The 13,937-nt window shown below is 39.5% G+C and overlaps 1 protein-coding gene across 6 annotated transcripts in view; it reads left to right on the forward strand.

Moving 5' to 3' along the window:
* Positions 1-375: 375 nt before the first annotated feature.
* Positions 376-13,937, forward strand: part of CCDC85A (coiled-coil domain containing 85A) — a 100,310-nt gene continuing 86,748 nt past the window's right edge. For all 6 annotated transcript variants that reach the window (XM_062571483.1, XM_062571484.1, XM_062571479.1 and 3 more), the window contains exons 1-2: positions 376-697; positions 3,301-4,216. In XM_062571483.1, coding sequence (XP_062427467.1) covers positions 479-697; positions 3,301-4,216 — 1,135 coding nt within the window. In that variant the 5' untranslated portion in view covers positions 376-478. The remainder of the gene's footprint in view (positions 698-3,300; positions 4,217-13,937) is intronic.

The following is a 13,937-nucleotide window of genomic DNA, read 5'->3' on the forward strand; positions in this document are numbered from 1 at the left end:
AGCTGCAGCCCCCGTTAGACAGCGCGGCTTCAGGGGGTGAGCCGCTCCGCAGGAGCGCGGAGGACGAGCCCCACGCTGCTGCCGTTGACTTGTTGAAAGAGCGTTTTTTTCCTTTTGTGTTTTTTTTTCCTTTGGAAGGGGGAAGTTTGCTCCTGAGACTTTAGCCTGGCTTCCTCCACACCCTTTCCTCCTCCTCCTCCTCTTCCTCTCTTTTTCCAGGATCCGCTGCTTGGGGCCGGAGGTGATTCCCTTCGTACCCCCTCCGCAGCCGGTGCCGGCGCAGCGGGCACGAATCGCCGGGCTGGAAGCGCGGCGGCCCCGCCGCTGCGGGAAGCGCTGCCCGCGGCGCTCCGGGCTCGTCCGCTTCCCCTCGCGAGGCGGCCCGGGAGGGTCGCAGCCCCTCGGCTGCGGCGGCCGCCCCGGGCCGTGACTGTCCCGCCGGGCTCGGGCTCGCCCTCCTCGCCCTTTGGTCGCCACCATGTCGAAAGCGGCGGCGGAAAGTTGCGGGGCGGCGCCGGCCGAGGACTTGTCCAAGGTGTCCGACGAGGAGCTGCTCAAGTGGAGCAAGGAGGAGCTGATCCGCAGCCTCCGCCGGGCCGAGGCCGAGAAGATGAGCGCGATGCTGGACCACAGCAACCTCATCCGCGAGGTGAACCGCCGCCTCCAGCTCCATCTCGGCGAGATCCGCGGCTTGAAGGTAGCGGGCGACGGGGGAGGGCAAGACAGGGAGCCCGGTAGGAGACGGGGCGGCTCTGGGGAGCAGGGGAGAAGCCGTGGGGGGCGCGGAGGCTGGAGACCTTCCTGCCGTGCGGGGTCCTTGTGCGGAAAACTTCCCTGTGCGGAAGTGCCCGGCACACGATTGCTTCTCCCCACGAGTGGCTTCCTCCTCGGAGGAATGTGCTGGCGGTTCCCACCGAGAATGGCGTGAAAAGCAAATGGGATCTGAGCCCCCTTAAAAAGGAAGCGCCTAGTTAAGAGATGATAAACTATTGTGTGGTCTGTGGAGCACAACTGCTCTATAACGTATCCCACTGCTTTGGATTGATGGGAACATCTAATCCTCATCACTTTTATAGTAGACTTCATTGGTTTCTACCAAGTTTCAATGTTTCTATCTGAAATGCATGTGAAAGAATATAGTGTGCAGAGCTGCAGAGATTCGAAAGGCTTTGTTTTACATATGCTGTTTTCGGTCACTTTTTTAAAGACAACTTATTAGGCTCTGCCTTGGAATGATGAGAATCATTCTCTGGTTTCCTTATCTGAAAAGGACATCTGAGGATGCATCTCTAATGAAATCATTTTCAGTGATGGACTTCCACAGATTGCACCGAGAGGCAGACCAAGTCTGTAATGATTTATCCTGTCTTAATTTAACTCTCGTGCTATGTGGGAGGCATAATCCCCAATGTTTCCTTCTCTGCTTCTGAGAATTGGGAGGGTAGTGTGACTACTGCAGAGAATTACCCTGATGTAGCATGTACAACTGTGCTGGAGAACTAGAAAGTTATTTTAATGTAAATGTGACTATGAAGCATGATCTGTCTTGTCACTGGGAGACATGATGCTTTTTGTAAAACTCCTTAGCTAAGGTGAGGTTGGTGAGAAGGAGAGGCCAGATGCAGTGTGGCCTTTTGAATTATTATGTGAGGGTACAATAGAAGAGAGTTCGTGACCCGTAGAATTATTGCTAAAGTTATTGAGAAAGTGTCTTTGATAATCCAAGATTTCCTGTTCTGCAGCATGTGACAGTCCTGCCCCCTCCCTTTTTTTTGACAATAGGAGGTGTCTGGGGGTAAAAGAGACCCGTGATATTACATTAGTAAAAATAGAGCTTACATTTTAAATGCGAGTTAAATTACAACAGCAGTATCGTACTCCTGGTTATGTTCAAAGGTTTTGTGATGTTATGCGGGTTTCTGTATCTGCCAGATAAGTGACAAAGCATGCCAAAATGCATAGGAAGGAGTGACAAATTCCTCTCTCAATTCTGAACTTCCTAAGTGACGTTTAACTTCCACCTTTTGTTCAGATGTCTCAACTGAAACTTTTAAAAGGAATTTGGGGGAATAAGGTCTCTGGGCTCTTACTGAATTTCAGTGGTATCTAGATATCTACTTGCTTCTTTGTCCCCCATCAAGGAATAGGTCCCTGAGTAACAACGAGGAGCTGAGCCTCGTTTGAATGAATGGGTGCTGTGTGCTTACCTACTCTAACTGATAAACTGTGGGCTATCGCTTCGACTTTTTTCCACCATGGAGTCAGTTCAAGAATCCCTATCCCATGTAGGCTTTTCAGGTTACCTTGCAACCTCACTGAGATTTTTCCTTTGTCAAACCTGTGTTGAAACTGGTCAAGTTCAAAGTCATTTTGGGAGGAAGGTCACACAAAAATATGTGTGCACACACATACATATGCACGCACATGTATACACCACCCAGCAGAGTTTTTATTTTAAGAAACTGTGCTAAAAAGGGCCTTTCTATAAGGCTAAGCTTGTAATATCAGACATAAGAAGGGAAGAATATTTAGACAAGAGAAAGAAAATTTGGTAACAAACCAGTTGGTTAAATGATGAAATAACTGAAAATGTTTTCTATATTATTCTGCTACAGTAATAGCCTGAGCATTTTTTCTTCAGAGCATTGCTATTCTTCAGTTAGAGAAGGGCACTGGGAACATGTACTGCTTAGATTTTTCACTTCTAACAAAACAATTAAAGCAGATTATTTCATTTCAGAGTGCTTGAACCAATTTTGATTTAAGTGAGAACAGACAAGATTCTTTTATGCAAATCTGAAGCAAAATCAAACAAAACCAAAATATTTTAAATCTCTAAAGTTCATTTTATATGTGAATATGCTTTAAAAATAGAGAATATAAATGTTGTTAATCATATGAGTGAGATTACCATCTCTGTACTTTCTCATTTTAGTCAGAAATAATTTTTCTAGTGAAAATTTTTGAGCGAGTGGGAACGTCATGAGAGAGTATGATCTTCTGGATTTTTGATTGGTGTTTTTTTGTTTGAGCATTAATTAAACATCTGAGATTTTCATACCATATCAGAAGTTAGTCATTGAACCTTTCAAAATTAGCTCTGTGTATTCATTTTTGTACTGGACAGGTGTTTTGTTAGAATGAATCATGATGCAGTTATAATATGACAGATCTACATGCAAAATTATTTATGCCTCACTTGAGTGCTTAGATGATGGTTTATAGCAGTGCTGTTCACTGTTTTGTATAATATTAATTTTCTTAGACACTTTTTTTCTCATGCTTATCTTTCTTTTAAAGGATATCAATCAGAAGCTGCAAGAAGATAACCAGGAACTGAGAGACCTTTGTTGCTTTCTGGATGATGACAGGCAGAAAGGCAAGAAGGTATCCCGGGAATGGCAGAGACTGGGCAGGTACAGTGCTAGCATTATGCACAAAGAGGTTGCCTTATACTTGCAGAAGCTGAAAGAATTGGAAGTGAGACAAGAAGAAGTAGTTAAAGAAAACCTGGAACTAAAAGAATTGTGTGTGTTGCTGGATGAGGAGAAGAGTGGTGGAGCAGGCAGCCGGAGCTCTATCGACAGCCAAATCAGCCTGTGCCAGTTAACTGCAACAAGTACCTACATAAGAGATGTCGGTGATGGGAGTAGTACTTCTAGCACTGGAAGTACAGACAGTCCAGACCATCATAAACATCATCTGAGTACTAGTCCAGAACATCTTCAAAAAAATAGGGGTGAAGGAAGCCCTGAGCATCAGAAACACAGGAGTATCAGCCCAGAGCATCTCCAGAAGCCTAGGGGTTCTGGCAGTCCTGATCATCACCTGAAAGGACCAAGTCCAGAACATCACAAAACCATTGTCAAAGCACCTGAGCAACAAAAGCACAGCAGTAGCAGTCCAGAAACTCTCCCAAAGCACATTCTGAGTAGTAGCCCTGAACACTTTCAAAAGCACAGGCCTGGTAGTAGCCCTGAGCATCAAAAGCACAGCAGTGGCAGCCCAGATCATCTTCAAAAGCACACACCAAGTGGAAGCACAGAACAGCTCCACAAAGTGAGGGGTACGAGCCCTGAGCATCTCAAACAACATTTTGGAGGGAGCCCAGAGCATCTCAAACATCTAAGTGGAGGCAGCAGAGAAGGTACCCTCAGGAGGCAAGTAACAGATGACCTGTCACCTCACCACAGAAGTATATACAATGGAATGAATGGTGGGTCAATATATTTAGTGAAAACTCATTTTGGAAAATTTCTAAGGTAGTTTCAGTGCTTAATCAATGCTTTTGGGAAAAGGATAATACTTTATGCAAAATTAAAGGTAACAAATTGATGTTAGTATTAATTAGCTTGATAAATAATCAGAGTATACCCAGTTGTCCTTCTGTCAGGTTTTAGGTAGATTGAAAAAGCAGAGGAAAAAGTTCATCTTGAGTGCTGGTGTAAGGTATGAAGAAGCAACTTTTGGACTTGATTCTGCCCTGTGGTTGGTAGATTTAAACTGTTCCTGTGTAGACTTATCTTTACTTCAAGTATCAGATAGGGAGGAATTCTGTGTGTCTATATTTGAGTCATCAGAATGGAAGTGAATGTCTCCTGTTTCATTTCCACCTTTCTAAGTTAGCCTGTCTATAACTTTGAAGATTTTAAAATTCTCTCTTTATTGATGGAAAACTTCTTATATGCTTTTCCATAAACTCTAGAAAAGATCCCAGCTGAAGAGCTAGGCTCAATATAAAGGAATTTGGTAACTCCTAAAGCTTTTCAAAGCCTTGAGTTTACATATATTTAATTGTAACAAATGAAAAATTAAGGAAGATCCTAAAGGATATTTGTTGTAATTGTTGCCCTTTAGGAAGATACCCAATAAGCATGCCTAGTTTTAAGGAGCTGATATCCCCACTGATTGCAATTAACTTTTTTAAGATGGGCACAATTTAAGTGTCTTGGTATTTTGGCAGACAAGTGATTATGACAATATTGTTCAAATTATTGAAATAGAGTAAATGAAATAAGTAAAAACAAAATTCAAATAGACATCTTTTTGTGTTGTTGAAATAACTTTTTATAGACTTAGCAAAATTTCTATAGTTTGCTCTTTTCTTATACATGCTCTGAGATGCTTTCATAAAAGAAGTCTGCATCTTTATATTTAGCTGAAAACTCATTTCTCAGTTCTTTGTGTGTAGATTTGAAATAGAACTCTGAAGAAAGTGAGACTTTTGCCATAGTAAATTGTTTGAATTGTGTTCATGTGTTTGCATTTTATCAGTCTATTATATTGTGTTGGTGAAAACCTAGTTTACTTTAAAATTCAGAATATATTCAGCTAGTATGCATTTGATTGCACAGCCATCTGATTATTTTGCAGGGCATTTCCAATGTTACAGCAGTACTTCTGACTGCCATTTGTTTGACCAGCAAGAATGAAGTTTTTGTGTTAATTAAATGGTAAATAGTGAATAGTAACATCTTTTGACTCTTCTGTAGAATAATATATTTTAATTATGTAATTGTAACTTTCTAGGCTCAGTAGAGGCCTGGCCTATCTCCCTTTGGATGAGGTGGAGTGGGCTCCAAGTCAGGTTTGAGAGGAGAAGGCATGTATCAAAGCTTACTCTGAGAAGTTCCATGTTGTCCACCTGAAATTGTTCTTCCTCCTTAGAAAGCATGTTTGCAGACAGCTCAGCTATTTCTGTTGAAATAAAAGCTTCCATCCATAGCTAATAGCTTCTATTTGCCCTGAGTTCCTGTCTTGTTAGCACTTGTATGACCACAAGGAAGCAATATTTTCAGTAATATGTAATTATCTATACCAAAATTTTGTATGTAAACATACAGGGAACAGAGATGGAATCTCTGTAGGCTTTAGTCAATCTCTTAAGCTAAAGATGTTGTAATATAATACTACGATGGTATCAGACATATGGTATGTCGCTATAGTCTGCATTATAGGATATGATATGTGCATTGTTTGAGCCTCATGCACCTTTTAAGCTCTCATGAGGTATGTGAGAAGTTATTGCCAGTCTAAAGTTATTTTTGGTCCAATGTGTTTTCTGAAATGGGTGACCTAAAGGTGACTCCACCTTTAGAGTCACAGATGTGGGGTCTGAAAGCTGCGTTTGGCTTGATGCTTGCTAGTTGAAAATATATTCCATTTTAAAGTCTATAACCAAAACCAAGATGTGCTGTAGCAATTAATGATCTTTTGCTGTGATCACTCTTAAAACGTTCTGGTTAATGAACACGGGGCTATTTGGGATGGGAAGATTGCTGAAATTAGATAGAAAATAGCAGTGGTAAAAACATTTTACAGTGATCACTTATGCAGTCTCAAATAATACGTGACAGTCTGACACAAATACGTGGATGCGGAAATATATATTGTGTTCAGGTTTTTTGATCTAAGTTTTTTTTTTTTATTATTATTTTAAACAGTTTACCGTAAGTTTTCTATTTCAGAAGTCTTTTGTTTTACTTTAGCCTTTGACTTTTGTGTGAAAGGAAAATATCAGAAGGCTTTCAGATGTGCTTCTTGCTTCCTGCTGAGGTTATTAATGAGTAGAAATAAAACTGCTGACTAACACTGTATGTGCAACTGGAGGTGCGAGGACTCATGTACAGAACAAATGCAATGCTATCTCTCCTGGGCAAAAGTATTTGTTGGCTTAAATTTTGAAAAATTCTGCTATAAATGTGTTTCTTCCTATAAGGAAAATAAAATAAGAACATACTGCTCTGAGTAAAAGGAGGAAACTGCGATGTGACTTCAGAGAACAAAAGCTAGCAATAATGTTACTGAGTTAATTTCAGTGGAAATAGCTCCTATCCTGCTGCTCAAATAGTGAAAAGTTGTCATGTTTCTGTGTAGGCTTGCTTACATGTTACTTTTCATATAATTGAAATGAAAATAATTTGCTTGGCATTCATAGCAGTGTACAATATTTTGTGTATAAATTAAACTTTCCTGAAGACATCCAATGTACATGTGACATTTAGAGCCTAATGCAATATTATTTACTCTTAAGAGTAACCTGCTGTAAAAACAAAGGCTACAGAACTGATAAAATTTCTTTTCGTCAGTATGAATTAATCTACTATTTATTTCAGGAGTTTATTATTTTAAGTGTAGAGCTCTAAAACTTTTATGTCAATGGGAGTCTTTCAATTGAATTCCATAGGATTTACATCAGACTTATAAATCATGTTTAGCTATTATAGCTTGCAAGAGATCTGAGTCCTGATATGTGAACATACATGTGATTAAAGCATATTGTATTTGTTAAAAAACTCATTTTTGTGGGGTCATTTGCCAAGCTTATACATGGGTTATAATATGAAAGCTTTGAAACTACTGGAAACTCATGTCTGAAGGGCTTTTGAGAGAGTTTTACATTTATATATCTCTAATTTCACTGACAAAAGTAGTTCTGCTTTAAATGTTTTTGTATATGCTGGACCATCTTTTCAGTAAAAGTATTCAAACCTTGATGGGAAGACTGTTTATAAAGAGGCTTGTCTAGTTTAAAACAGCTAGCTGAATTAAATTAAAACGGCACTGATTACTAGAAAGTTCAGTTGATGATCCAAGTGGGAATCGAGCAGTGCCGGTCAGACATGTGCTTCCATCGGTAGCTCTTTGGTGTGAGATAGGAGGTTGCGCTGCACTTTATAGTGGGCACGTATAGGAATGATTCAGCTTCACAGCCTTCCCCCTTGCAGGACTGCAAGTAAACCACAGCCACGCATGATATGTAACTCTTGGTGTGAACTCACCGCTTTCAGGTTCTGTGCTAGTATTTCTGAAATACCTGGTGAAGACTTCCGAATGCTTAGCAGTGTTGAAGGCTTAGCTGAAGCCTTGCATACCTCTTCGTTTTGTTAATGCTTTTAGAGCAGGCGTCACAGCAGTAAATGAGTAACACTTGTCTTCAGTAGAAGCTTGTTGTCAGCTGAGAGCATTCGGAGCGGGATTTTCTGAACTGTTGTGTTGATCTTAAAACAAACAAGCAAAAAACCCGCTCGCCAGACACCTCTCCTCCTAAAATTTAAAGGTACGGTGCGGAAGGAGGGCAGGTGGTACAGTGAAAGACCAGTCTGTTTAGACTGAGCTCCTCAATGATGAGGAAGTCTCATGAAGTTCACATAAAGCGGGAGTGGGATCCAGTCACTCCAAATGTGAAAGAAGAATGCGGGCTGAAGTGTTTTTGAGACCGTGCTTCAAAGAAACAACACAAATGAAAATGTATGTGCAGTACTACCTCTATACTTGTGTACTATAGAAGCACATGAGGATATAATGAGAAAAGCTGTTGGAAAATGCAGCTACCAAAAGGCTTAAAGGACAAAAGCATTCTGCAGGTATGTTCCTATCTCAAGGAAGGTGATGTCTACTCTTCTAAATACCATCAATGAGTAATGCCAGGTTTTCCACTGATTGAATTTTTACTTTTTGATTCGATCTTAGTCCCTTTAGTGAACTGTGAGCGCATGGCTAGAACCATTCTAGTAAGACCTCAGACTAAAAACGGAAAGAAAAGAGAAGAAAATTATAGTGTTTTTTCTCCAAGTAAACTAGGCCTGATAAAGTTCACAGTAAATTCTCCGAGGAGACCTTTCTGAAACAGTTTTAGAGTAATTAGCATATCTTCTTTGAGATCTTTAAAGAAGATGGGTGAAGTTTTGGAAAAAAGAAACTGTCCTGATTTTCCAGGCTTAAGGGTGGAAAGAATAACAAGATCATGGAATTGTTGATTTAATAATAGTATCTGGAAAAATACTGGAACGAGTAACTAAACTGTTTTTAGATGTCTAGGTGGTAATGAGGATATAAGTTAAGGTGAACTTGTTAAGAATAATTATACAAAAACAGTCTGTTCCTCTATATTGTAAGGTAACAGGCATTGGGAAGAGTGAGGGGTAGTAAATCTAACTGTCTTGAACTGGAAGGGGTTTCCACCCTGTCTCACCTGATACTCTTCTGGTAAGCTAGGGAAGCATGGCTTGAGTGAAATTCCTATAAGGTAGGTCCACAGCACTTTGGAAAATGTGTCTAGAGGTGCATCTTCTCAGTAACTGTATTTCATGCCCTTCCAGGAAGGCTGTATCAGAACTGAACTCTTGCAAGCATCTGTTATTCTTCACTGTTTTCTTTCATAACTTGCTAAAGGAATGGAGTGTACAGTTTGTAAAAATTTAAGGTGATGCTCTTGTGGGAAGATCTGGAAGCAGTTTGAATGATAGCATCTTGACAACTGGTCTTAAAAATACAAGAGAATGTAATAAGGATGAATGCCAAATCCTGCATTTAGGTATTGCTCCATTACAGACTGGGGGGATGTTTGGTTAGGTAGCTGTTTTGCAGATACGGATGTGGAGGTTATATTGAATCATTGATTGAAAACTTGAACAGTGTTATGCACTTAAAAGAATGAAGATAAGCCTGCCTGGGGTTTACCTGTACAGAGTGTCCTTCTCATCTATTTTCCCTGCTTCCTTACCTTTCCCTTTAGAGTGCTTATCCTGCCACAAACATGTCTTTATTTTGGCTGTCAGGACTTGATGCTAATTCAGTCTTTCCTTGATACAGACAGTGACCCTCTCACTGTGAGTGCCAGAGCAGGGAAGGGGTTCCCAGAAGTGACACATTACCTTTAAATCATCACCAATACGCCACATATCTTTTAGAACAAGGTCTGTGTTAGCTACCCTGAGATGACTGTGTGCATTAATAAATAAGGCAGAAGGGAATTGATGGTGAATATAATAACAAGCAACACCTATTGCCCTCTTGAGGTACTGTTTTCAATTTTAGCAAAGGTAAGCACAGCAGAGCTAGACAAGTTCAAGGCTGGACGAGATAGGCAGTTTTACTGAAGGCGAAGATTATTTAAAGACTAGTTTTCTTCTGATTAATTGGCCCTCAAAGAGGGACTTGCCAATAGAATAGAAAGGTCATGTTTCAAAGCACACAGGAAATAACTTTCAAAAGGAACACAGTGCAGTGCAGATTTTATCCATTTTGAATAGCACCTCAATGTGTTACTGTTCTTGAACACAAATATCTTTCAGTGTAAAGGCTAGAAGAAAATTATTATTTTTTTTTTTAAATTGGAAATGGGACTCATATAGAGGGAATGAGAGATCCCTCTAGTTCAGGCAAGTTCTTTGGAACAGATTTAAAAATATATTTTGTTTTAACAAATCTTTGGGTAGTGTTGCCGAATCGGGTACTCATTTTTCCCAGCGTATGTGGCCAGAGCCAGGCGTATTGCAGTTATGCAGAAGCGTTAACGCAGTCCCATCAGTAACCCTCACGTCAGACCTGTGAATAGTGCCCTTATCTCCCAAGCATTTAACCAATACAAAATGGAGGTTAGCAGCTATATCAACTGGCTGATTAATTTGAGATTTACGGCCCTATCTCTTATTTTGAGTGTCGCTTAGAACTTCACTGACGTTTGAACGCAGACCTCCGAGATGGACGGCTAACGCAGTACGTCGCTGTGCCAGCGCTGTTAGTCTTGACCAACCTGCTGCAAGCCGGCGTTTGCGTGGGTCCCTTGACTTTGCTCGTGTTCTGCCTGAGATGCCTCTGATGCGTTGTGGGTTTTTTTTTGGTTTATTAAAATGTATGCTTTGAAAACAAGATATTCTTCGAGTAGTGAGTAGGAGGTTGTTTCATTATGTACTGAAGCTGATATAAAAGCTCTTTTATTTTCATGGTAATTGGGTCAAATTGTAACGTATTTGCCTTCTCCTTGCCTTCCTGATGACCTCCGAGTCCTCAGGAGCTTGGAGGGGCAGTTAGTGTTGTCTGAAATATGTAGGCAGACTTCTTTTATACCTGGATGAGAAGTCCTTACATTAAAGCCTAGTTGGAATCCTTGCTTGGGGAGAGCACCTCTTATTTCAGGAGGAGCTATTATGCAACATAGCCCTTCAAACAGCTTTCTGGGCTAGTAATTTATCATATAATTATAGTAAAATGTTTTTAGAAATATTACAGTAATTAAATTGTCAATTTTTCTGAACTCTAGCAGTTTTAATGCAGAATTAAAATATAATTCTTGGTAACTGCTGCTTGTTTAAGTAAGGATATCCTTTCTGACTCTATTGATGGGACCTTTTTTTGAGTTTTACTTTTCTAATAAAACTAAAAAAAATAATAACCGGGGCTGCAGATTGTGCAGGGAATTGGATGGGCTAATAGTGCCTAGTGAGGCACAAAGCAGTTAGTAGAGAGTGGTGCTGAAAATACTGTACTTACCATTCATGCACAAAGTATGTTCTTTAGATGTTGAGAAGCTCTATAGGACAGTGAAGCATTCAAAATTATAGGGTATTTAATGAGGTCTAATACAACTTTGTGTTCTAATGGGACAGAACCTGCAATATCAAACTTCTGTTTGATAAATAGATAACTCTTTCAAATGATTGGCCTCAAACCTGATTGTTTCTTTTAAACTGTCTGTTTAAGCTCCTGTGAATTTTAAAAATCTGGCTTGATCAGCACTTGCTGTAGGCTTTGGAATATATATTTGCAACTTGGATTAAAGAAATGTATATGCTCTTACCAGAGGTTACAGGGTTTATTCATCATTACATTGCTCATATTTATGCTAAGTTCAGATAAACCTGGGCAAAAGCATTGACTGGTGACCCACATTCCCTGTTGGTTTGTGAGTCTGTTTTAGTTTTACCGTGGATGAGTCTTATTGTTTAAAATCTATCTTATCTTTTTGTCGTCTCAAAATATTGTTGATGGCCTGAAGATGGATCTCCTAAAAATACTGTTTGTTTATGAGAGAGAAAAAGGACAGCTGAAAAAAACAATTCACCAGATGCATTCAAATGAATGCTTAAAGGTTTAAACATGCAAATTGGCATAGTCCTTTAAAATATTTGAGCATTTCACTTTTCCTTGGGCACCTGACTTGCATTGAAGTTGGATGCCCTGGCAAGAGCAAGATATCCTTGCTCTTGCAGCACTTTTACAGACATCACTTGCCTGTTATTGTAGTTTTGCTTGCTTGCTTGTATCTATTTTGAGATTTTTGTAACCTGAAGTTAGACTTTGAATTTTAGATTTTTGCAGTATCATTAAAGATACTGCAGTAAGTAAAGATTACGCAGTCCATAAAGATAACATAAAAAGCAAAGAATTCCAACAACTCTTTTCTCCTAACCAGATCTCCAACATCCAAGACCAAAGGCTCTGCAGTCTTAAATAAACACAGAAGATACCAGAATCAGTCTCCTACAGGTACAGGCACAAAAAATTTTTTGATTTATTCCTTGTTGTTGGAATTTGACACTAAACTCTACACTCCAATCAATAATACTGAATGCTACATGTTGACTGCATGCTGCCACAGCACATGTGAATAATTTGGAGAGTTAGGAGGACAAAAAACATCTTCAGCATATTCAACCAAACTCCAATTTCAGTCTTTAGGTGTCCATACTGACATTTTGCCTTGCATATAAAAGTAGTAAAATGGAAAGGTATCTTTTATAATGTGCTGAAAAGTTGTACTTAGGCTGATAAAATGAATTGTTGGGTTGGCTGACAGCATGAAAAATGACTGATCAGACTATTTTGAAAGCTTAGATCTCAGTTTTATCAGCTCAAGTCATTCTGTCATCCTTGTTTTGTCAAGAATAAATTGGAGAGTGCTAACTACTTGCGTTGATCCAGTATTACAACTGAATGTAAATTCAGTTACGGACCTATAGAGTACAGGAAAGATCTTTGTCAAAGCTTAAAGGGACTTGCTTTACCCTCTTTCGTGATAATTCTACAACAGCCCAATTAAAGTGTATTGTATAGAACAGATAAGTCAATGCATATCAACTGCCACCTGGAGAAGTGTACTGTAGGCGCTGAAGCTCGAGCCAGTTTCCTGGGAAACACATTCTATTGCAGCTCTATTGCCTGATGGTGTCATGCATATATGTGTGTGTGTGTGTAAATATATATATAAATATACACACGTACACACATAATATTTAACATACTCAGTTGACAGAGAAGATTCTGATATCTGTTTGGAAAATGGAGGTACATTTGAAGGATTAATAAGGATGCTTGAATATGAAATAATTACTATTTGAGAGCAAAATATTTGCTGAATTTATCAGTGTGGAAGGTTCTGTGCTTTTAATGTAGCAGGTCTTGGTTTTGTCTGTTTTGTTTGATAAAGGTGCGCTTAGCAGATGTATCTTTCAGTAAGTTGATGAGTTTTCAGTTCTACATATCTGTTCCCCTCCTGTTGTGAGATTGTTGGGTATTTGTTGCCTTTATTATAGGAAAACAAGCTGTTGACTGAGGAAGTGCTGTCAGGTGACATTTTCTCTCAAACTTAACATTTTTAATTAGGTGCTTTTAGTAAGACCCTCCCCCAACCTGGCTAAATTTTAATTGATTTGTTTTTGAAGTGCTGCCCAGAAATACATCATGATGCCAGGAAGTCATAGGATCTTGAAACTGATCAGAAGAGATCAAGATTAAAGAATTTTCATTGTCCAAAATGTGAAAAATACAGATAATACAGAGAGTGTAAACATTAGTTGATGTTGCTTCTGAGGGAACCAGAAACATCTTAATTCAAAACACTGAGGCTCAGTGTATCTTCTGTGTGTTTCTGCTCATCAGTGTAGTAGTATTCAGGTGCTCAGATGTATCTCTTGAGCTCAGGTGTTTAGTCATGCTAGCTAGATGATGGATAAATAAACCAATTGCCTTACTTAGCATGACTATTTATGCAGTGTTAAGTACTAAATTTGTGTTCCAGTCTATCTGGTGAAACAAACTGGGAAAAGCTGTCTGAGGGTCAGTTCCTTTATTGCTCCAGAAACCTAATCAGAAATCTGGAGGTATATTATGCAGAAAACTAAAGAAACCCCAAACCTTAACCCTAAACAACCAAA

This window comes from Rhea pennata, chromosome 3 (genome assembly GCF_028389875.1).
Source record: "Rhea pennata isolate bPtePen1 chromosome 3, bPtePen1.pri, whole genome shotgun sequence".
NCBI lineage: Eukaryota > Metazoa > Chordata > Aves > Rheiformes > Rheidae > Rhea > Rhea pennata.